General features: G+C 34.9%; 13 protein-coding genes and 6 pseudogenes across 19 annotated transcripts, besides 1 other annotated feature; 10 read left to right on the top strand and 9 right to left on the bottom strand.

Annotated features, from left to right (window-relative positions):
- Positions 1-23,090: part of a mobile genetic element that runs on past both edges of the window.
- On the bottom strand, positions 1,088-1,935 carry TVAGG3_0744630 (annotated as a pseudogene). Its single transcript has one exon. A coding segment is annotated over exon 1 (848 nt).
- TVAGG3_0744620 lies at positions 1,954-3,557 on the top strand (annotated as a pseudogene). Its single transcript has one exon. A coding segment is annotated over exon 1 (1,604 nt).
- Positions 3,637-4,513, bottom strand: TVAGG3_0744610 (uncharacterized protein; the record flags this gene model as incomplete). The annotated part of the gene is made up of 1 exon (XM_051244967.1): positions 3,637-4,513. A coding segment is annotated over one exon (877 nt), but the record flags the coding sequence as incomplete, so codon positions are not given.
- On the top strand, positions 4,530-4,931 carry TVAGG3_0744600 (uncharacterized protein; the record flags this gene model as incomplete). Its single annotated transcript, XM_051244966.1, has 1 exon — positions 4,530-4,931. One exon carries the CDS (start codon positions 4,530-4,532, stop codon positions 4,929-4,931), a length of 402 nt encoding a protein of 133 aa, XP_051091553.1.
- TVAGG3_0744590 (uncharacterized protein) lies at positions 4,951-5,106 on the top strand (the record flags this gene model as incomplete). The annotated part of the gene is made up of 1 exon (XM_051244965.1): positions 4,951-5,106. The coding sequence occupies one exon, from the start codon at positions 4,951-4,953 to the stop codon at positions 5,104-5,106; it is 156 nt and encodes a 51-aa protein (XP_051091552.1).
- On the top strand, positions 5,125-5,709 carry TVAGG3_0744580 (phage tail repeat-like family; the record flags this gene model as incomplete). The annotated part of the gene is made up of 1 exon (XM_051244964.1): positions 5,125-5,709. One exon carries the CDS (start codon positions 5,125-5,127, stop codon positions 5,707-5,709), a length of 585 nt encoding a protein of 194 aa, XP_051091551.1.
- Positions 5,949-6,459, top strand: TVAGG3_0744570 (annotated as a pseudogene). Its single transcript has one exon. A coding segment is annotated over exon 1 (511 nt).
- Positions 6,741-7,390, top strand: TVAGG3_0744560 (uncharacterized protein; the record flags this gene model as incomplete). The annotated part of the gene is made up of 1 exon (XM_051244963.1): positions 6,741-7,390. A coding segment is annotated over one exon (650 nt), but the record flags the coding sequence as incomplete, so codon positions are not given.
- TVAGG3_0744550 (uncharacterized protein) lies at positions 8,374-8,748 on the top strand (the record flags this gene model as incomplete). The annotated part of the gene is made up of 1 exon (XM_051244962.1): positions 8,374-8,748. The coding sequence occupies one exon, from the start codon at positions 8,374-8,376 to the stop codon at positions 8,746-8,748; it is 375 nt and encodes a 124-aa protein (XP_051091549.1).
- Positions 9,270-9,827, top strand: TVAGG3_0744540 (organellar and viral DNA polymerase type B; the record flags this gene model as incomplete). Its single annotated transcript, XM_051244961.1, has 1 exon — positions 9,270-9,827. The coding sequence occupies one exon, from the start codon at positions 9,270-9,272 to the stop codon at positions 9,825-9,827; it is 558 nt and encodes a 185-aa protein (XP_051091548.1).
- TVAGG3_0744530 (KilA, N-terminal/APSES-type HTH, DNA-binding family) lies at positions 11,471-12,010 on the top strand (the record flags this gene model as incomplete). The annotated part of the gene is made up of 1 exon (XM_051244960.1): positions 11,471-12,010. One exon carries the CDS (start codon positions 11,471-11,473, stop codon positions 12,008-12,010), a length of 540 nt encoding a protein of 179 aa, XP_051091547.1.
- TVAGG3_0744520 (protein of unknown function, DUF4106 family) lies at positions 12,493-13,368 on the bottom strand (the record flags this gene model as incomplete). Its single annotated transcript, XM_051244959.1, has 1 exon — positions 12,493-13,368. One exon carries the CDS (start codon positions 13,366-13,368, stop codon positions 12,493-12,495), a length of 876 nt encoding a protein of 291 aa, XP_051091546.1.
- On the top strand, positions 13,511-13,852 carry TVAGG3_0744510 (uncharacterized protein; the record flags this gene model as incomplete). Its single annotated transcript, XM_051244958.1, has 1 exon — positions 13,511-13,852. A coding segment is annotated over one exon (342 nt), but the record flags the coding sequence as incomplete, so codon positions are not given.
- On the bottom strand, positions 13,869-14,288 carry TVAGG3_0744500 (protein of unknown function, DUF4108 family; the record flags this gene model as incomplete). The annotated part of the gene is made up of 1 exon (XM_051244957.1): positions 13,869-14,288. The coding sequence occupies one exon, from the start codon at positions 14,286-14,288 to the stop codon at positions 13,869-13,871; it is 420 nt and encodes a 139-aa protein (XP_051091544.1).
- Positions 14,896-15,810, bottom strand: TVAGG3_0744490 (annotated as a pseudogene). Its single transcript has one exon. A coding segment is annotated over exon 1 (915 nt).
- TVAGG3_0744480 (protein of unknown function, DUF4106 family) lies at positions 17,680-18,390 on the bottom strand (the record flags this gene model as incomplete). The annotated part of the gene is made up of 1 exon (XM_051244956.1): positions 17,680-18,390. One exon carries the CDS (start codon positions 18,388-18,390, stop codon positions 17,680-17,682), a length of 711 nt encoding a protein of 236 aa, XP_051091543.1.
- Positions 18,513-19,286, bottom strand: TVAGG3_0744470 (annotated as a pseudogene). Its single transcript has one exon. A coding segment is annotated over exon 1 (774 nt).
- Positions 19,319-20,320, bottom strand: TVAGG3_0744460 (protein of unknown function, DUF4106 family; the record flags this gene model as incomplete). The annotated part of the gene is made up of 1 exon (XM_051244955.1): positions 19,319-20,320. The coding sequence occupies one exon, from the start codon at positions 20,318-20,320 to the stop codon at positions 19,319-19,321; it is 1,002 nt and encodes a 333-aa protein (XP_051091542.1).
- TVAGG3_0744450 lies at positions 20,425-22,649 on the bottom strand (annotated as a pseudogene). The gene has a single exon. A coding segment is annotated over exon 1 (2,225 nt).

Here is a 23,090-nt window from a genome sequence, read left to right as displayed (position 1 = left end):
AGAGTTGTATGAAAAATATAAAGACAAGGAAAATGTTTTCTTTATAGTGGACCCGCCGTTCTATAACACATGGGATTTTCAATACCAAGTAGACTGGACTTTGAGAGACTCTTTAGAAACTTTAGACGTTTTACATAACCATCCATGCTTTTACTTTACATCCGATAAAAGTGGTTTGGAAACCGTTATGAGATGGTTAGAGGACATACATGACTATGAGTTTAGATATGACAAGATAGAATATGAGAGAGGTCCTATAAACCGGAGAAAGTGTCATAACAAAGAAATTTTATTAGTAAGTAAATGTGGTTTGAAATAGGACTACTTGTTTTAGGTTTTTTCCATTGTGTCATTTATTTATTTGACGTGGCAGAAAAGTACAGAGAATATGAAGATGAACCAATGCCTGCAAATGTTCAGTATATGTACTCGTAAGAGATATTTTTATCTAATATTAAATGGACGCACAGAACTTAGCGAATGCACAGCAACCTGGACAACCAAACCCAGAGAAATATTCCAAATGAAGTTAGAATACAAACTGCAATGGCAAACTATGGTCAAGTGCCAACAGATGTACAAATGCAAACTGCCATGTCAAATGACGCTGCGTTAGGTTTGCCACCATGGTATGCAAATATGAGATGGAAAGAGTTTTATACAAACCCTGAAGTGGGATATAAACAACTTTATGCAGATGACGCGAACACAGGAGTTGACCAGAATATGTTTTCTACCAGAGGAGAAACAGAATGTATGAGCTCCAGTTAAAGAATGCTATGGAACTCAACAGGAAACGTAAGAGACTAGGCGGGACATTAGATTTTTACATATAGTAAAATGGGTTTCTTCAGTAAGATAGGAAACTTCTTTCGAAATGTTGGAAGAGGTATATGGAATGGAATAAAAACCGTAGGAAGAGGAATTTGGAACGGAGTCAAAAATATTGGTAAAAGAGTAGGTCAGTTTGTTGGTATTATACCTAAAGACCCTGAACCAGAAGAACAAGCTCCTGTTATACAACAACCTGAACCTGCACCACAGTCTAGTTGGCAACCAAATCCAACACCTCAGCCGTATTAAAAAATTATATTTTTACCGTTCGATAGTAGTTGTATATGAAACTAAGTTCTAAGTAAAACGCATGGTATAATGGAATTATTCTTTTTCTTCCATCTGTAGTAAACCATACTTGAAAGTCTGAAATACTTCCACTTGGTGGTTCGTATAACTTTGTAGGTTTTTCGTAAAAGTCATTTGCCAAGCATAAGAAAGAGTTTTGGGCGCCAGAAAATGAAGCATGAACAATAATAGCAGCTGGGTCGAAAACATCTTTAAATAAATATGGTTCATCTCTTGCATATCGACTGTAAATATTTGCTAAAGGAAGTTCGACTTTCTGATTTAACATTCTTTGCAAATAATACCATGACATTGCAGTGAATTCTGTATATATTTGTTCGTCTTTCTTTGGATTGTCTTCGTAGATTTGAAATGACACTTGTGAATTTTGTTTGTCATATACAATTCTCACATAAAGTGTGCTCTCGGTATTTGCATATTCATCAGCATATTTTGCATAACATGAATTTATTTTATCTTCTATATTTTTAACGCAGTCTGTAGAGAAGATGAAAGGTCAACTTGTATTAGCTCAATTTCTTCCCACATTTTTCGTTTCCCTTCAGATATATAATCTATATGAAACCTTACAATAAATGGAAAACTTTTATCTTCTACAGACACAAACTTCATTCTACGAAAGCCAATAGCTTTTGTGACAGATGGGTCTCTTAGCCATCTTAATGGGTAGTCAAAACGATAGCCTTCATGCTTTACGGTCTCTGTCTCAAACTTTTGACCGACATTAGTAAAAAGTTCATCTAATGGTTTAGTTGTAGCAACTCTTGAATTTTCTTTTTCTATTGGAAGCATATTTTATCTAGAATAAAAATGTCAAATGAAACAGCGTCTATGAGAGAAATACAACACAACCGACAACTCATTATGCAAGCTCTAAATAAGAACACAACAAACTTTTCAAACTATTCTAAGATATCTGAGTCATTGAAAGAAGGAAACTTAAAACTGACATTAAACCCAATGACAGATGAGTTTCTGTTTCAAGACAATAAGAACCATACTGTCTGTATAAATCCAACAAAAGGAACTTTAAACGAGAAACCTATAAATGAACTTCTTTTGAAAACAGATGTTGACAACAAAGCTGACAAAGAATATGTAGACGATGCAATAGCAAAAGAAGAAGAAAGAGCTAACAATGCTTATGCAACAAAAGAACATACTCATCCTGAACTAGCAGACAAAACATATGTTGACAATAAAATGTCAAGTGAAGTGACAAGAGCTGAAAACGAATATTCTAAAAAGACTCATACACATTCTATATCTGAAATAACAGACTTACAAGAAACCTTAAACAGGAAAAGTGCCGTTGGACATACACATACATCTTCTGAAATAACAGACTTAAACGTTAGCCTTGAAAAGAAAGCAGATAAAACATATGTCAATGAAATATACCAAAGTTTAGTTGGAACAAAAAATATTGAAACTATTGTTGGTGACTTTTCTGTCAATGAAGAAAACAAATATTTTAGATGGGAGTTTGTACAGTCCTTAAGAAATGGTATACGGTATAAACTCATTCCGAAAAATAACAATGAAATGTATGTAAGCTATAAAAAGAACGATGGTACACAAGTTAAAGTTCCATTAGACAACAACTGCTACTTAAACTTATATGGAGACGAACAAAAGAAATATTTAAGAGTTTATGAAATGACAGATATGACATTGCCTGACCAGCTCCAGCACCATATTATTATGACTATGGAGATGACGTCAGAACACCACATGTAGATGAACAAAAGCTAACATTATATTTAGATTTTTATAGATATAAAAGATATAATGCAATAGAAAAAACGAGAATAGTATACTATTATGAAGATGACAGAAATAAATATTATAGTCAAGACTTTACCTACCCTGAAAACATAAGATTATATTATAAAAAATATTCTGACACAAACCAGAAGAAACCTGAAATAGTTGCACTATATTTTAAGTTCAAAAGAGACAATCCTATAATATCTCATATGTTTGATTTAATGAACCCAGTAGGTTCTATTTATACATCTATGGAAGCAAGAGGTCCTCAAGTAATGTTTGGTGTTGGTGCATGGGAACAAATAGTCGACAGGTTTTTGTATTGTGCAAACTCTTCAAAGGAAACAGGTGGAAGTAAAACGATTTCAGGTGAAAATTTACCTGCACACAGTCACTACATAGATTTAAGTACATCTCAAGCAGGTTGGCATAAGCATAGATATTGGGATTGGTCAGGAATGACAAAAGGTAAAGGATATGATGTTAAAGACGACGTTAAGTTTGCTATAAATTGTTACTGGGATGACACTCAGGGAGAAGGAAACCATACACATTTCGTTTCAGGATATACGCAAACAACGGGACAAAGTAAAGAATACATGCCACCTTACATGACAGTTTACGCATGGTATAGAATTGCTTAGTCGTCATTTTCAACTTCTTTAGCATATTCGTCAGGAGTTGTCTTATATTTGTTAGGAACTGTCTTTGAAAGTATACCACCTTGAACTTTGACAAGTTTGAAACGAGGTCTGACAATAGTAGTTTTATCTTCTGCTTGCAGTCTGTACATTTTGCCATGTTTGCCTAAAACTTCATAATATTCTCTTGTATACTTTCTTCTATTTTTACGAACACGAATGTGAGTACCTGTCGGGTTCCCATTGTTGTCATAGTCAATAGTATTTTCATATGGGTCGCGTTTAGGTATTTCTATTTTTACTTTGTCACCTTTCTTAAGTTTGAAGCCTGGCATTCTTTCTTGTTTGTCTCTTTTGACTAAATTGTTAAATATAAAGTCTTTCTCTAAGTCGGGGTTGTTTTTCATTTCTTCGGGGGAGTGGTTTCCCAAACCTTTTTGTTTACGGCTATTGTAAATATTTAAAACTTGTCTCATCTTTGCCATGGAGAAGTGCCTATATTTGTCGTCATATGACATTTCATCTACCTCACCACCTTGTGGTTGATTTAAGTCTCTTAAGATTTTTATACAACTGTCAATGACACCAAGAGCAGAATGGTTTTGGTCGACAATGAAATATTGGTTTACATTTTTTGAACGCAGATAGTTTTTTACATCATCTGATTTGAAAGAACTTTCACAGTCAGATGTCAGTTTTGTTGGATGGTATTTGTCAACGAATATTGTCAAAGCAGTTTTCACATCTAAAATATTTTTGGACTGTAATGGTATGGCTTCACAGTATCTTGTGTTTTGACCGACAAATATTAGCCAGTATGGTGGTCCATCTTCTCTATACCTCGGAATGTTTTCCAAGATATCCATAAACCAAGCATTTGGTGTTGAACTAAAGATTTTTATCATGAGTGCTTTCTTTGTTGCCTTAGAAACATAGGGGTCCTTGTTTGGATTCGTCATTTTTACCCTATAAGAAATGGGTTTATTTGGCGCATTAGCAGGAGTTGCATCCAGATTTTTGCCCGCAGTGGGAACAATAGCCAGAGGTGTATTTGGAGTTGGAAGGAAGATTTTGAGTACATTAGGTATACTTAAAGAGAAAGCACAACCTATTATACAAACTGTACAGAAAGGTTGGGATGTAGCACGAGATGCAGCAAATCTTATTCCAAATCCTGAAACAAGAGGAAAAGTTCAAGGATGGATGGACAATGTAGGAAGACAAGCAGGAAACTATTATAACAAAGCAAATGACTACTATAACCAAGCAGGACACTATATGGACCAAGGTGAAAGATTCTTTAACAGAGGATATAACCATGCACAACAATGGGTAAACAATAACCAACCTCAACCGCCTCAAACGTGGGGAATGTAAAGTTTTTTACTGAGATGAAATGAACAATACAGCATTGAGACAAATGGGTTCAAGATGGATTTGTCGGCTTCCAGCAGTTACACAACCACGTGTTTGTCAAGTTCTTCCTATACCTCAGGAAGTTTTAGACCGACTTAAAAAACCTAAACAACCAGTTGAAAACAAAACAAACTAAAATTTTTACTGAGATGAAATGACCGAAGAAGTTGAAACGGTAGATTTGACACCACAAACAAAAAGTTCAGAACCATTGTCAAAACCTGTCAAAGAACTTACAGATGAAGAGAAAAATTCAATAATAGAAAGTGCCAGGTCTGGAAATACAAACCCTAACTATAAAGTCACTTTTCATAGAAATGGAACGGCTAGTATCTCAAAAAAGAAACAGACTCTCACAAATAAAATATTGAAGTCTGAAGGAGCTTTCGAGACAACAGATGGAAAAGTTTACTTCACTGACCAACAGTTCATTATAGAACATCTCATTGACTTAGAGTCGAAATATTCTAAACTTTACAACAAACACAAAAAGTTGAAAGGAAAACAAAAACAAATGGCATATGATATTTACGAAGATGTTGACGACACAACCATACCTGCAAGTGAGGTAAAGTCAGAGGAACCGAAAAGTGACGAAAAACCAATAGAAGAAGGGAAGCCACAAACTGAAGATAAACCAAAACCAAAGTTTAGTTTCCAAACTAAACCAAGTCAACCTTCATTAGCTGGTATGGGTTGGCGTCAAAGACTTATGGCAGCAGGCGGTTATGTAAAGTAAAGAAAAAACATTTTTTTATTTTTATAAAAATGCCCCCGTATAGAATGGATAGAAGGTCTGCTAGAATAAAAGCAGAGTTAGAAAGATATGGTTGGAGAGTTTCAAAGAAGTTTAAATATAGGAAGGGAAGACCCATAAAAGTCTATGACAAATTGTCTGGTCTTCGCTACGAAATGGATTTGGAAACAGCACGTGCAAATTATCCAAACAGACTAGAGAGGTTAGAAGAAGAACGTCTTATGGACATGCCTTTCGATGTTAGTGAACCTCAAGTTGAAGGACACGACGGCTTTGCCAGATTCTACTGGAAACATGACGAACAATTGCATCCTTTGAGAAGGAAAAAAGGAAAAGGTGAAGACGCACATGCTCCCATGGAAAGAACAAGATATGCATATGAAAAGTATCGTGAAGTTAGAAGTCAAATTACATTCTGGTCGAACCTTTACAGTAAACTTTGACGAAGGAAAGAACAAAGAAGGCTTCATGGGAGTACTTGCTGCCATACAAGACGGAAATAAGAAAGGATACAATCTCAGATTGACCATAACAGATTTGGACGGTCATATATACTATGCGCATGGCAATGTCACAACAGCTGCAATGCTTCTTGACGCTTTCAAGACTACAAAGAGAGAACAAATGGTTGACTCCGACTCAGACATTTTGAATGCAATTGAAGGAATTGCAAGTGTCAAGTTCGAATGGTACCAACCTAACCCTCAAGCAGTCAGACAACATGTTTGTTAGATGAGAAATATGAAATGGCATACCATTTTAAAACATTTTTTAAAACAGTATATTTTTACATATATTAAATGTTTCAGGTTGAAAAACAAAGAACAAAAGTAGTAGATACAAAACCGTTAGACTATATCTTTACAAACGCCGGTAGGACTATATCAGATGAAGAAATTTCATCCCGAGCATACAGGTTTGACTATCCAATTCGTTGGCTTCAAAGTCCTTCAGATGCAAAGGCAATAGGATTTAGAAGAGTTTTGTTTTCAAAAAGAAAAACTAACGCTTTTATGTTCGCAGTATATTTTCATGGGCAGTATGAAGGTTCTGATGGTCTAATAGACAAATTTGACGAAATGAGAATCTTTACAGTTCGTTCAGACGAAAGTCTTGAGAAAACTCTAAATGACTTTCAAACTCAAATAAACAAATACTACTGGGAATTTCAAGAAAAATACGACTCTTTACTAAATGGAACATACTATCTAAAACTAGAATACAACAAGATGAATTCCACCGTTTCATTTCAAAGGATTGAAATTAACCCTCCAAGAAGTACACAGTTTTTATTTTGGGAAGTAGACAAACGTTCTTGGGCACAATTTCTTCGGTTACTAAACCAGAACGAACCATTACCACCTGACGGTCCGTTTAAATTTATACGTCCACCAGCAGATTTGACAGTTTATAGAAACGTGTTTGACCCTCAAAATGTCATGTGTCATGCAAGTTTCAGTTCAAGCAACAATAGTTTTCTATGTATTGGTAAGGACTTTTATGACTTTGCTTCTAAATTCTACGAACCACCTAGTAACAGTTTCTCTGACTTTCAAGTTTGGTTCACAACAAATGGTGTGCAACATATTATTCCATTGTACTATGACTTTTATCTCGAATTGTCTTTCATATATAACTACGGAAAAGTGCTGAAAAGTATTGAAATAATGTTTAGGTGAAGAGGTGACATCTCACCCGTTTTCTCACCTCTTTTCTCACCTCATGAATTTTCATGAATTTCATCGTAAATGTTTTGTCAAGACTTCTTCGTAAATGTTTTGTCGAAACTTCTTCATCGTAATGAGCGTAAATGACCCAAAAATATAATTTAGGTGAAGAGGTGACATCTCACCCGTTTTCTCACCTCTTTTCTCACCTGTTTTCTCACCCGTTGAATTTTCATGAATTTTGTGCTGAATTCGACAAAAATGAGTTTTTGGTTGAAAAAAGAGGTGGAGCCAAAAGTGGCTCGACCTCAAAACAAGCATTTTGTGAAGAATATACCAACCCGCGGAAAACAGCGGGTTGCTTTTTATACAAAATTCAACAGGTGAATTTTCATGAATTTCCTTAAGATAGAAAAAAATATATTTTAGGCGACCAGGTCACTCGGTCACTCGGTCACTCGGTCAACTAACATCTTTTTGAAAAAGTGTGACAACATGACATTTTGACAACAACACAGGAAATAGATTTCATCGTATATTTTTTGTTAAGACTTCATCGTAAATGTTTTGTTGAGACTTCATCGTATATTTTTGTCGAGATTTTTATCGTTGTGGTCCGACGGTTAAGCCACAAACGAATGTCCGACGTCCCACCAAAAAAATATTTTTTATTTTTATTGTAAGAACAGAAATGTCAGTCGAAGCAAAAACGTTCACGAACAAATCTAATGGCGAAACATTCACAAAAGGCACTTACAACGGTATTGAAGTCTTACGTAGAGACAAGGATGGTTATATAAATGCAACAAATATGTGTCAGCAGTTTAGGAAGGACTTTAGAAGGTTGTTGGAAAATAAGTCCTGGGAAGAGTATTTTGAGGCATTTTGTGAAGAATATACCAACCCGCGGAAAACAGCGGGTTGCTTTTTATACAAAATTCATGCAGGAATTCCTGATGAAATCAAACAGGTTAGAGGAATGTATGTAGACCCAAGACTTGTAAACTATATAGCAATGTGGGCTTCTCCAAAATATTGCATAGCAGTTGGAAAAATTATGGACTCCATAGACAAGAAAGTTCATGAGAAATTAGATGAAGAAGAACTTGAAGATACAGTAGAGAATGCAAAACCTTTGTTCGAAGAAGAAGTTAGAAAAATGCATGAAAAACAAATAGAACATGAACGTGAGATATGTTCTGGTTATAGAGACTCGCCATACGAACTAGACCAATGGGAACAAGAAGATTTAAAGAGAGAATTTAGAGAATATGAACTCGCTAAGATAGCATTTGAAGCTGCAGAAAAGAAGTTAAAAGCTTGGGGTTGTTTTGTACAAAAATATTGTGAGTAAATGAACCATTTTTTTCGACAAAAATATATTTTAGGTGAAGAGGTGAGATGTCACCCGTTTTCTCACCTGTTTTCTCACCCGTTGGATTTTCATGAATTTCCTTAAGATAAAAAATATATTTTAGTTTTTTATAAAATATTTTTTTTTATTTTTATTGTAAGAACATGTTAGCAACAACTTCACCAAACTCGTTAGTCATGAATCCTACGTCAATGTTAGTAGAAATGAAAAGCTTCATTCCTTCTTCATATACTTTCGAAACAGAAATCCAGAAGATAAAGCAAGAACTTCTCCAAGGAGATTTAGATTGCACTGCAAAAGATGAAACAAATGAACAGTATCTTTATGAAATGCAGGACATTATTGACCATTTACCCAAATTGCCTGAAATTCAGCAACAAAAACTAACTATTCCTGAATTCGATGAAATTGAAGTGAAACCAACTGACTCAGTAGAAATAAAGAAGTTCATACGAAAGGTAAATTATGAATTCCTTGGTTTTCATTGCAACCATAAAGTTATGGACAAAGATTGCGACATGTTATATAAGAACATCTCTGACCTTTACAAATCCGAAGAATTTAAGACCTACGACAACTTTGTTTCATTAGTTGCAAAATGTGTATGGGAAATAAGAGATAAAGATAGTAGGGGTAAGGTATGGAATGAACAGATAAGACCCGCTATGTTTGAGATGAAGAGAGCAATTGACGCCTTGGTTGTTTTAGCAGGTAAGGTTTCAGAATATAACGCAAAAATGAACCCGCAATGTTCTAAATGTAAAGCAGCAATGAGGAAATATAACTACTCCGTCAAAGAGATAGAACGTATGCGAAACGACTATGCAGACTTAAAGAAAGAAGCAGAAAAACCAGCAGAAAATAAAATGGATATGTTAGCATTTCTGAACAAAAACTATCCAACAGCAGAAGATTTCCTTCTATCTGACGTCAAGAAGAAGTATAAAGAAACTTTCGGTATCGTTAAAACATTCGATGTACTAAAAGAAGAAATAGAAGCTACAAAACTGTTTAGGATTTCAAATATACATCGTACAATTCATGTAAAACGCTTATAAAATAACAGGTGAGAAAAGAGGTGAGAAAACGGGTGACATCTCACCTCTTCACCTAAACATTATTTTTATTGAATTCAGCAACAAAATTCTGAGTAAAATAATTTTTAGGGCATGTGTCAAACCGTTGAGTTTTCACAAAATTTAAAAAATAACTGAGGTGAGAAAACAGGTGAAAAAACAGGTGACATCTCACCTCTTCACCTAAACATTATTTTTGTCTGATTTACGCTCATTACGATGAAGTCTTGACAAAACATATACGTTTAGTTTCGATGAAATCATGACAAAGAATGTACGATGAAGTCTTGACAAAACATATACGAAGAAATCATGAAAATTCATGAGGTGAGAAAACAGGTGAAAAAACGGGTGACATCTCACCTCTTCACCTAAACATTATTTTTGCTGAATTCCGTATGAAATTTCATGAATTTCCTTAAGACAGAAAAAATAAAGTTAGTTTTTTATAAAATATTTTTTTTATTTTGTATGTAAGAACAGAAATGACAAACATTGAGTTTGAAACAGTTAAAAAGATAGACAATGACACCAAATTGGTTAGAATAGGTGATTTAAACGTAAGATACTCAAAGAAATACAAAAAATATTCTTTGTCAGACATTTTATCTCCATCCGGAAAGAGAGCAAAGGACTGGGTTAGAATTGCTTCTACTCAGAAAATTTTGACAAGAAATCCTGAGCTTATGATATCGGTAAGATTCTATGGAACTACAGCATATCTTATAGACAAAAGTCTTATACCAATAGTTTTGTTATGGTTAGACCCAGTTGTTGGATATAACTTCATAACATATGGTTCATTCGACTCAGAACGTTGCAGTGAAGGCTTACTTTACATCGTTCAGAAACCGAAGGACTTCAATACAAAGAGATATAAGATAGGAAGAACATATAATATAACTCTAAGATATGACAGTACAGTCAATATAGTCAAGGTTGTGTTTGTTAACGATATGAGAGCTGCTGAAACAGAACTACTTGAAAAGTTTGAGAAAATGTATGGTGCTCCCACGAAAGGTAAAGAAACGTTTGAAGTAGATGAGATAGATAAAGCTATAAAATTATTTGACGAAGTTGCTGAAAAATACATGTAAAAATAACGTTTACCATGTAAAACGCTTATAAAATAACAGGTGAGAAAAGAGGTGAGAAAACGGGTGACATCTCACCTCTTCACCTAAACATTATTTTTGCTGAATTCAGCAACAAAATTCTGAGTAAAATGGCATAAGATTGCTTCCCTCGGAAACAGTGAAGAACAGCGAGTACGTTAAAAAACTTAGTCGCCAAAACTCTATGAAATTCATGAATTTCCTTAAGATAGAAAAAATAAAGTTAGTTTTATTTTTATTTATTTTTTTATTTTGTATGTAAAGACAGATATGTCAACAACAGAGAACACAACAACAGTTATAGTCCATGAAGCTATAAATGAAGAATATGAGTGGGTTCAGTTTAACAAACAACTCCGTCTCATTCGTTCGGTCAAAGACGATATGTACCAAATGCAAAGTATTTTGACGGCTTGTTTTGCTCCAGACACTAAGCTTCCTAAAGACTGGTTTGAATTAAATAGCACTCATGAACTCCTCAGTGAGTTTGAACATGTAGAACTTAAAAAGATGTACCAAGACAGGCAAAACTTACCATCACATCTAAAAGGTATATATGTTCATAAGTTCCTAGTTAGTTCAATAGCAATGTGGGCTTCACCTCGTTATGCAATCTACATACTTATGCTACTTGACGAACTTTGTACAAAGCAGAGAGAAGATATGATGAAAGAAGACAAAAGCATTCAGAAAAGAATACCACGTTCGGTACCAAAAGGAAAGGAAAAGAGTTATAAGTATATGATTTATACTGAAGAGATGGAAAATGAAGAAGACAGAGATATGGTTATGTTGCATTTAGTCAGAAGAAACAACAAAAGCTTTTACGACCTTGCTAAGATTTACAAATCTGACAGAAATTGGTTCTATCGCGAAAACTTACCGATTTCAATGACCCCAAATGAAGATGTGAAACAAATAGTTCAAGATACGTTACCTCAAACACACTATGATATGAAAGGTTGTACAATTTTTACCTTCAAAGAAGACTTGCCGCTACTGAAGGAAAAAATAACAGAGTATTTTGACAACTTCAAACAAGTAGAGTAGATGAACCATTTATTTTTACGCTTGACTTCAGATGGCTCAGGTAGCTCTATAAGGTAAATTGTCTTGTCAAATCCTTCTGGCATTCCAAGTTCTTCCTTCCGACATTCCAAGTTCTTCCTTCCGACATTCCAAGTTCTTCCTTCCGACATTCCAAGTTCTTCCTTCTTGCATTCCGAGTCCTTCCTTCCTACTGGAAAAAAATTTCCCGACAACTGGAAAAAAATTTCCTTCAGACAGGAAAAAAATTTCCTGTTGTTCGTCCGTAAACCATTCAAATTTTCGAAAATTGAGAACTTTTTGGTCGAACGACAGAAAAAATTTTTCCTTCAGACAGGAAAAAAATTTCCCGACAACTGGAAAAAAATTTCCATCCGACAGGACACAAACGAATGTCCGACGTTCCTCTTCCTGAATGTCTTCCAAAGCCAGAAGAACCGACAGCCCCAGCACCACAACAGACTAAGACTCAAACTCTTTATTTTTTACGCTTGACTTTTTACAATTTGAACTTTGTTTGCGTAGATATGAATTCTGAAAGAAGTATGAGGGTCTTGTATGACTTTATACTTCTCCCATAGTTCATGTCTGTCAAACTTACCTGCCATGGACTCTTTCATAAGTTCCATGAAATCGTCTTCGGACAATCCAGGGAAAAGTATTATGTCAGTAAGTATTCTCTTTACATCCTTACTTAAACTCTTTGCTGTCTGTACACAAATGACAACTGAGATGTTAAAGTGTCTGAGCTTCTTAAGAATTCGACACATGTCTTGTTCTCTGTTCTTTAACAAAGGATGAGAAGCAAAGTCGTCTAAGATAAGAAGACACCTATGAGGGTAAGTCTTCCAATCGTAAGATTGCAATTTCTTCGAAATGTATTCTATCTCTTTCTGTTTGTTTCTGAAGTGTTTCTTCTCTAATATTCTCTGCATTTCCTCATTTGGGTCTTTAAACTTAGAATTTATATACTCATTTATAGCATTGTACTTCAAAACTCTTCTTTGGTACTTCTTTATCCAATCTAACAACTCAGTATCCTTTATACATACTAACTTAGACTTCTTTATAATATCTTTGAACGAATTGACGGTTTGGTCAAATTGACCAGAAGTACTACAAATGACTACTAACTCATAGAATGGGTTCTTCTCATCTAGTTCTTGTTGTTGTGCAGCCATTTTAAGATAAGTGAAAGTCTTACCCGACCCAGGTGGTGCGATTAGACCTGTTATACCATTCTGAGCAAATAAGAACTTGTCATGTATAGGTTTTATCTGAGCATTTTCCAACTTCCTCTTGTTCTTGTTTAAAACATTCTCAAATTTCTTGTCAATGTCAGCAAACTTTTTTTCTAACATATTTTTAGAAAAATTAAAATTTTTATCTTTTAGAAAATGTCTAGCGATTTCGCTATCTATATTCGAGACAAGCTTTTCGACAGCAAAACATCTGTCGACCATAAAATCTTACATAGTGTAAACAAGTGAATTTGTTCTAAAGTTCTGTTTCTGGGAATATGACAAGAACCATAAAACATTACAAAGAGCAGTCTTAAAATTTGTCAATGACAGACTTGTTGACAGAGATGACGCCGATTGGAAAGATGAAGTCCAACAAAAGTTCTTAGAATGCAAAGAAGACACATGCGCTGTTCTTGAAGATGAAATAGAAAACAGAATAGATGAGCTATTAAAGGACAAAGAACTTTTACATAAATATGGTTCTGAGAAGTTTGACATAACTCCACCAGAAAAGAAGAAGAGAGAAAAGAAAGAGAAGAAAGTAAAAGAAGAGAAGAAAGAACCTGAACCAGTTCCAGAGAAAAAGAAATTTGACATGTAAAAATAAAATTTTATTTTTAGAACATTTCTGGGTCAATGTCAATGTTCTCTTCCTCTTTAGGAGTAAACACTGGCTTAGACTCTAAAATCTTTTTACCCAATTTACCTTGAACTTCAACTATCTTAGACTCATAATATTCATAGTCGTCTGCTTTCTTTGGTTCATAAGGTATAACAAGTTTGTATGCTTTGCCTTCTTTAAGGTTTGAGAACCTTCTGTCAAAACTTTCTTTGACTGCTAACAAACCTTCTATGTCTAAGTCTTCAAAAGTTGCACCATTTTTAGTCACAATAGCAAACTTAACTGGTTCGATGTTCCAAACTTTGCTGAATGAAGACTTTTCAAAATGGTAGAAGTAAACATTCAAATAAGCGAATGGGTCTAGTTCTTCTTTAAGTCCTGACATGTACTTATTTACTGAGATGAATTTTGTCATCTTTTCTATCGGATAAAAAAAATATTTTTTTTTAAAATTTACTCAGAAAAATTATTTCTTTCTATATTTGCCATTCCGAACTTCGAAAAGATGTTTTATACCAGCATAGAATTTTTCTCTAGAGCTTGGTCTTATATCGTTTTCATGACAATATTTTCTATATTCTTCATATAAAGCCTTTTTTTCATACATTTCATAAGGACAATCTAACCAGAATAGCGCATATCCATTTTCGTTATCTAGGTCTCTATATGTTGTGGAATTTCGCTTTCTTCTGTTTGTAGAATTTCGCTTTCTCTATTTAGTTCTATGTCTATATATTGTGGCTTAAAAAGATGTGGGCAAGAAGGGTCTGGCGCTATGTAAAAAGTTAATTTTTCTGTCATCTTTTCTATCGGATAAAAAAATATTTTTTTTAAAATTTACTCAGAAAAATTTTTCTTTGTATATACACCATTCTGAACATCTAAAAGACTTTTGACATTTGCCAAGAATGTTCGTTTAGAAGCTGCCATATAACCATATTCTTGACAATATTGTTTATACGAATCGTACAATGACCTTTCATCTAATGACACAAAGTCAGTTTCATCTATGAACAGTTCATATACACTCTTGTTGCTTCTAACAATGTTTGTCTCTCTTCGTATGTGGAATTTGTCTTGGATTGAACTTAGAAATATCTAATGTCATAAAGTATGAGAACAAGTGGTTGTAAAAGTCAGATGTCAAAGTTTCTGCTAAGTCGTCAAAATATTCTGTATCTTGCATATGAGAATCTGACGTTCTGACAACTACATATCTTCTGTCAGAACTTTCTAACTTCATCGGAACAGTATTGTTTGAAACCATAATGAAGTTTGCAACATTTTCACAAACTCTTTGGTCTTTATACTTTCTTTCAACAACTCCAACTTTATCTGTTATAAGACTCTTCAAAGCATCTGAGTTCAAAACTTTTTTGTGTATCTATACTTTGAAGTTCATTGCAAACTATAAGTTTCATATTCTCTATTGAGGAGTTAAACTTGCCACAGATGTTTTCTAAGTTTGTCATATTCGGATTCGAATAACCTTCTAAAAGTTTGCATAAGATATCTGTAAAGAAAGTATTCTTACCTGTTCCTTGTTTTCCAATTATAATGAGAGCAGTTCATTTTTAGCACTTGGATGTTGTAAGATGTTTGCAAACCAACATAAGATATACTCATAAACCTTTTCGTTTCCATTGCATATAATTTCTTTGACATGGTCTAACCAAGCTTCTATAATATTTTCTTTCCATTCTACTTGTTCATATTTATATCCAGTGAAGATAGAATAGAAGTTTGGAGAAGGTGTATAAAACTTATACACCACGAACTGAAAAATCTTCTAACTTTGACAATAAGATATCCCAAGCATCTAACATCTTCATGCCAACTTGTACGACTTTTATTTTCTTAAGTTTAAGTTTCTGTCTAACTTGTTCTGAAACTATTGTCGCTCTTGGTTTGTTAAAGACAACATCCCATTCTTTCATGACAAACATTCTGGGGCAGAGTCGACATAAATGACTAAACGTTTCAAATTCTCGACTGCATTGTTATAGTCTCGAAATGGACACATATTTCTGAAGGCTTGGAAGTCATAAAAATCTGAAACATCTATTCTGTACATTTTTATAAAAATAAAAAAATATTTTTTTTTATTCTTGAGCTATTTGTTGCATTTGTTGTTCTTGAGCTATTTGTTGTTGAAGTTGTTCTTGTAATACAATACTTTCACCGGTTGCATCTTCCAATTCGAAAACTTTCTGCCGTCATTGACAAAATACATAGGACATAAAAGTTTTACAGGAACAAAGTTTGCGTCAACTAATGTCAACGTTATACTTGCCAAAGTTTTGAGTTCACTAAGGTTGAAAAATTCTGCATTCGAATGAACAATAGCAAACCAGCAGAGAAAGTGTTGTTTATTACGCATGAGTATCTTTTGTCATAGTAGTTTCTGTCGACATTCGAATAGCACTTTGAACCTAAGTTTGAAACAATATATAAGATTGGTGTGCTTAATGTCAATGGAATAGACATTCCTTGTATGACACCTTTTCCTGTTATAGGAAACTGTTGGTAGTAAAAACCAGATATAAGTTTTGTATTATAGCTCATATCGTTTATAGTAAACTCAGTCGGACATCCAAACATAATGAAACCTGCTCTAGTTGCAGCACATGTTACATCCGTCCTTAAAGTATTAAATAAGTCAACAAAACCTGTTGGTGGTATATCTGAGTAAGTATCTTCAAAGAAGTATTTTTACCATTCACAACAACAAAGTCTTCTGGTGTCAAAAGAGCAAAACAGGCTTTAGTCGTCATCGTGTTTAAGGTCAGTTTACAATATCGTCCTTGAGGACTTTGTAAGTTTGTTGTTATAGAATTATATGACTCAGGGTTTTTAGTCGTAATAGTATAAACCACTATGTCTTCTGCCATTTTTACTTAGCAAGTAAATTTTAATGAAATGTTGTGGTCGTCAAATATTTTTATGACGTCTGGGAAACTATATTTTAAGTTCAACGTTTCACCTCCTTTCATAACGTATATCTTGTCAATGACATTATATGAAACACCACAGCAACTAATGTCGGGTTCTATTTCTTTGATGTTTATATCATCTGCCTCTGTCAAAAGTTTCAATAGTTCTTTCAAAATTTCATGAGGTGCGATGACATATGAGTTCATTTTACAGGGTTGTGTTCGACCAAGTTTAACATTATACTTAAAGCTTGACAAATCTTCTCCTGAGTTTGAAGTTTGTCTTTCAGTTGTTGGTAGTCATTTCGAATATCTGCAACAGAACTTAAGTCTCTGCTAACTTCAGGGTATGTTGGTTGTTCTTTTACAGGAACTATTGTATACCATCTTCGTCTTCGTATGGTTTCCCCACTTCAACATCTCTTTTTTTGACATTGACAACAACACTTTGACTGTTTGTTTGAGTTGGTGAATTTAACTTCACATCTGCCACCGCCATTAAACCTTTTGAAACACTTACGCTTCTATTTTTCGGAAATGACATTTTACTTAGAATAAAAAGATGGACGTATTTGAGTATCTCTTCGAATTGAAGCAGAACAAAGTTTACACACACACAATACAAATACATTGACAGAATAGTTCTTTATACAAACAATGGTAAATGTTATAGAATAGCAATATTTGCTGAACCAAAATATTTCCATAAAGCAAAGAAAGTTGGTATAACCGAGATGGTGAAAGTTCTTGACGTTGACAAAAAATATAACAACAAAACTTACAGATATTTCTAAAGGTAAGTTTATCTTACAATTTATGTCAAAACTGGCGTACTGTCAATATTTGACGGAGAGAAGTCAGTTCAAGAACAACTTACTGACCTGCTGCCAAAATCTGCTCGATGGAAGCTGTCGTTATGCCAATCTGAGGAGCCCCAGCAGGTTTCATCGAACGAATTTTCAAAAGAGCATCTTCCGTGAAAAGTGCTATTGGTTTTGTAAACTTCTTTGCTTTCAATTCATCTGGACCGTCTCTGTCACCAGTATATTGTATTTGAACTGTACCAACAGTTGAAATACCACCCATAAAGTCTTCTGAGTCAGCAAATGGAATGCCAAGCCAAAAGTTTGAACGGTCTCCATTTGTATATTGAGTTTTTTGAGCTCCTGTATGGGTCCATACTTTCACATATGGCATAATAGAACTTTGCATTTCAGGGTTAATGGTTGTTGTGAAGTTGTTGTTAAAGTTCATAGCATCTAATGTCAAGTTGTATGACCTCATATCCTCAACTGTGGAATATTCTTCTCTTGGATAGTATTTGCCATCTATGTTTATATGATATTTAATACCAGGGTTGTAGAAACAAGAATAGTCATTTATAGTTCGTCTGAACAGTACAAACATAGTATCTGCATGTTTCATTGCAGTTGTTAAAGCAATATCTGTTCTTGCACCTGGGTCAGCACTTTGGTTTCCAACTTCACCTGCAAAGTCTTTGACAGATATTTGGTGTATAGGGAACATAAGTGGAACTGCAATATATTTGGCAGCTAAAGCATTTGAAATATCTGGGTCCAACATATAGACTGCAAGTCTGCTTTCTATTCTCTTGCATTCAAATTTTTCGCATGTGAACTTAACTGGGTCCCAAGCAGTTCCAGCAGCATTGAAATAATAGTTTACTTCATTGTTGAAGTTTGAGAAACCAAAGTCTAAGTCAACTTTGTCTTTGCAAAATTCGGCGAATGACGTTTGATTTGTTCCCTTTACGTCTGTAATAGTGAATGGGTCTTGTGTTGGTGCAATGACTAAGTTATTTTTGCTTGAGTAAGTTCGATAGAAATTTTTCCTGCCCAGTTTGGCAAGTATCTTAAAAACCTGAAGATGAGGAAAGATGACAAAGGAACTCTAAGTTTCAGTTTTACTTTGGTTACTGCTGCTGCAGTTTGTCCAGAAAGGTCAACATAAACTCCTGGAACGTTAGGGTCAAGTCTTCTTATTTTCTCAATATTTGCATACTGGTCTGTTTGTTCTCTAGCTTGTGGTTGTACTGAGTTTCTCAAAGCGAACCATTCATAGTTTGCCCATGTTACTGTTTGAACTAAGTCAGAGTTAGAATATATCTTATATCCCATGAAAACTTCTGGAGCATATTGGTATCCGACATAGAAAATTCCATTGCAACCTTTCTTGTCAGACAACTTGGCAGAAGGTTTTATTTCAATGTCTTGTTCCACGTATAAGAATGAGTTGTCAATAGAAATAATATGAAACCTGTCGCAAGCAATATCTACTGTTGTTGAAGAGCCTTCTCCAAACTCACCTACGTTTCCATAAGAAACAGCAGTTGTATATTCGTAAGTTCCAGGAACTATTTCTGACCTTCTAATGGCATTGTCGCATTCGTTATACCATTCGGAAACATTTCCGTTCATGGCATCCAAAACTGTTGGCGTTATATTCTGAGCGGCGTACATTTCATATGGGTAAAAATATAGAATAGTTGGATTTATGTGTCATAATAAAACCCACGTGGACCAAGTTTTACTTTCTTCCTGGCTGAGTTTTTAACTGAATCTTTAACTCTTCTTTTTCCTTCATTGCCACTACTTTCACTAGATGAAGTTACTTCTTCACTACTTTCACTTTGTTCTACTCTTCTCTTCTTCTTTGGTGTCGCTTTTGGTAACTTGCCCTCTGCTTCAAGTTGTTGCATCTTTGCCTCATGTTCACCTAGTATGTTGTAAATTTCCCATGTCCTTTTTGCCTTTGGGCTCTGGTCGCCCATCTCAGGTACCCTATATCCTAGAAAGAGTTTGTCATAGTTTGTATTTGAGTCTTCGCGTATTGTTTGCATGACTCTTTCCTGAGTTTCCGGTTCAAGCTCTTCAAACAGAGCCTGTCCATATGGAATAAGCTCGTTTCCAAATATATGTTTTTGTAGCCATTCTGGTTTTCTTTCCATGTTACCAACTATATCTTTTGTGAATGGGAAAGCTTTTACCCAATCTTTCAGTCTTGCGTCGTTTATTTCTGTAGTTGGTTTTATTTTGTCAAGGAACATGTTTTTCAATACTAACATTTCATTTGGTACTGTCCATTTGAGTTTTCTTAAATATTCATCCCTTCTCATTTCATTGTCTGCAAAGTAAGTTTTTATGACATTTTGTAAACTTTCGTTTGCAAGGTCATGTACAATAGGTTCTCTTCCTTCGCCCTCCCTAACTTTCTTTCTAAACTCTTCACCAAATATACCATCTCTATGGTTCTGTGTAGTTCTTTGAGATAAATGTTTTAGAACGTCAGGTGTTATATTTCCATCAGCCATGTTCATTTCATACTGGTCCAAAATATCTGCATGTTTCATATCTTTCAATGGCATTAAAGCCGCGCTTAAAATACCAGCTATGTCTCGTTCACCATTCACTTCCATTGCGTCTACAACTTCTTGGAATTGAGGTTGTAAGTTTATGAACCACCTATCCGGGTTAGCTTTATGACCCCATCTCATTGTAGTTCCATCGTCTGCAGAAACAAAAGTAGGTTTGTTTCCATCTTGGTTAGGTTCTGAATGAACTTTAAACAAGTTTTCATTTCTATATGTTTTCTTGAAATTTAACCTTTTATTTTCACCGAGTTCATCCAAAGATTGAACGTTAAATGCTCGTAAGTAAAAGGGTTGTTGTATTTGTGTACATTTTCTTTCAGTTCTTCCATTCTATGCTGAATATTTTCATCTGGTGCTGGAGTCTTTTGTATGTCGGCAAACATTTTTCGATATTCTTCTACTATGTCAGCCGAATTTTTTTAGACTCTTGGAAATATTCCATATTCTCCGCATACTCTTGTTGAGGGTCAAGATTTTTCGGCTGTTCCAAATCTTCATCTAGTTCTGTGAAGTTAGTTTCCAAAGGAAGGACTTGTTCGTTTCCTTCAGGCTCTTCTAGCTGTTGTTGCTGAACTATTTCTTCCATGTCTGGTTGTATCTGAACTTCTTCCTGTGGAGTTTCTTGTACCTCATCTGCTGGCATTTCATATATTCCGAGACCGTTTTCAACAATTTCCCTATCTACGTCATCCGCATTCATAAGCTTTTGTTCTTTCGTTCCGTCTCTTTTTTACGCGTTTCATGACGAAAGTTGATTGTCATTTAGCTCTGACATCAAATATCTCGGAGTAAATTCATCCATGTCATTTGGATGATATGCTATTAAATCATATCCCTTAGCGAGCTTGTATTTTCCAGGTTTGAGATTATATCCGTTTTGGTGCTGAGCCATAAAGCTAAATAGGTCCGGGTCAGTATTTCCATCCTTGAACTTTCTAATAGCTTCTTTATATCTGTCACTAAAGTCAATACTATCTGGGAAACCACACTCTTCTTTAAGCATTTTTAAGAATTCTTGGTTTCCTTGTTCTCTACTTCTTTTATGTCCTTGCTCTGTTTCTGGTTGTTGTTGTGCTGGTTGTGGAGGTGGTTGCTGTGCTGGTTGTGGAGGTGGTTGTTGTGCTGGTTGTTGTTGTTGTGCTGGATTTTGAACTGTTGGTTTTGGTTGTTGTTGTTGTTGTGCTGGATTTGGTGCATGCCTGTGTCTGTGTCCATGTGACGATGTAAATGTGTTAGGTAGTCCTGGTGCAGGTGCTTCTCTTGGAGGGTTTGGTGGTATATAAGTTCCACCAGCTGGCACATATGTTCCATCTGCAGCGTAATGTCCTACCTGACTTTTCGTTTTTAAGAAAGCATTTACTAGGTCTGTTTTGGTCTGTTGTAACTCTTTTTCTTGACTTTCCACAACAGTTGCTCTAACGGCGTCATAGGCACTTTGAACTGCCTGTCTCGTTGCTGCATCTGTTATTTTCGTCATATTTTGTGCTACTTCTCTTAACTCTTTGTCGAAACCTTCAGACTTCAGTTTCTTTCCAGATGAGAAGTCGTTCACTTGTTTCACCTTACTATGAAGAGCTTCGAAAGCGTTCTTAAAGTCAGCATTTGTTAAAGCTTCATTTGAACTGTCTTCATCCGCTTGTATTTTTGTCCTTATTGACCCTATGAGTTGGGCTGCTTTAGCGTTGGCTTGGGCATCTAACCAGTCATTATTAGCTTTTATATATTCTGCGCTTTTCATTGCCTTTTGCATGGCTGCGTCGTTATTTTTACTTTCTTGTGCTAAGTTTTCATACTGTACGGTTTGGTTTTGCAACTGTAAAAGTTTTTCTGCCTTTACATTTGCTTCAACTTCTTTTTTATACTCATCGCTATCCATATATGTCTTCAGGGCTTTTTGTTTTATTTCTTCATCTTTCAGTACTTTATATTGAGTAGTATGGTTTTTCAAATTTATGACATCTTGTTCCATTTTTGCTACTTCTGCTGCTTTTTCTGACACTTTTTTCGCATATTCCTCTGTACTTAGTTCTTTCAGTTGTTCTTCTTTCTTCTTTTTCTCTACGTTTAACTCATTGAGTTTCTTTGTGTGTCTGTCATATTCTAGTTTCTTTTCGTTTTCACTTATTTGTTTCTGTATGTCTATGTTTGACTTTTTGACATCTGTTATTTGATTTTTGAGTGAACTCAAATTCATTTGACTTTGAGGGTTATATGCTGTTCCGTCTGCAGCTCCACCATAGCCTGCCATTTTCGCTAAAAGTGCCGCTCTTAAACCTCCACTTTGTGCACCAAGAACTCGGTTTAAAAGCATAGGGTTGCTTGACATTTGTTGCAACATAGTGGGGTCATTCATAATTTGTTGTTGCAACTGTTGTTGTGGTGTTAGTTTTACTATTGGATGTTTCAATGCTCCCTTCCTCTTACGTATATTCTTACGTAGCTTACGTGGCATTTTAAGTGAAGTTAAAAACATTTACGATGAAGAAGTCTTGACAAAACATTTACGATGAAATCATGAGTTTTCTACGATGTTAGAAAACATGTTAGAAAACGTGTTAGATCTAACATTCTAACATAAACATTATTTTTGGGTCATTTACGCTCATTACGAAGAAGTCTTGACAAAACATTTACGAAGAAGTCTTGACAAAACATTTACGAAGAAGTCTTGACAAAACATTTACGAAGAAGTCTTGACAAAACATGAAAACATATATAATTTGTGAAAAGCTCCTGGAAGACCTCCGAATAAAAACTTCATTTATGTGGGCTAGAAGGCACGAAGTGCCTGGAAGGTCACCCCAAGAAAAAAAAACTTCATTATACCAATCATCCTCAGGGCTAGAAGGCACGAAGTGCCTGGAAGCCCCACTTCCTTTTTTTTTTTTTTTTT

This window comes from Trichomonas vaginalis, chromosome III, assembly GCF_026262505.1.
Source record: "Trichomonas vaginalis G3 chromosome III, whole genome shotgun sequence".
In the NCBI taxonomy this organism is placed as follows: domain Eukaryota; phylum Parabasalia; order Trichomonadida; family Trichomonadidae; genus Trichomonas; species Trichomonas vaginalis.
Note: the sequence above shows the minus strand (reverse complement) of the source record. Positions and strands in the feature narration are given on the sequence as shown.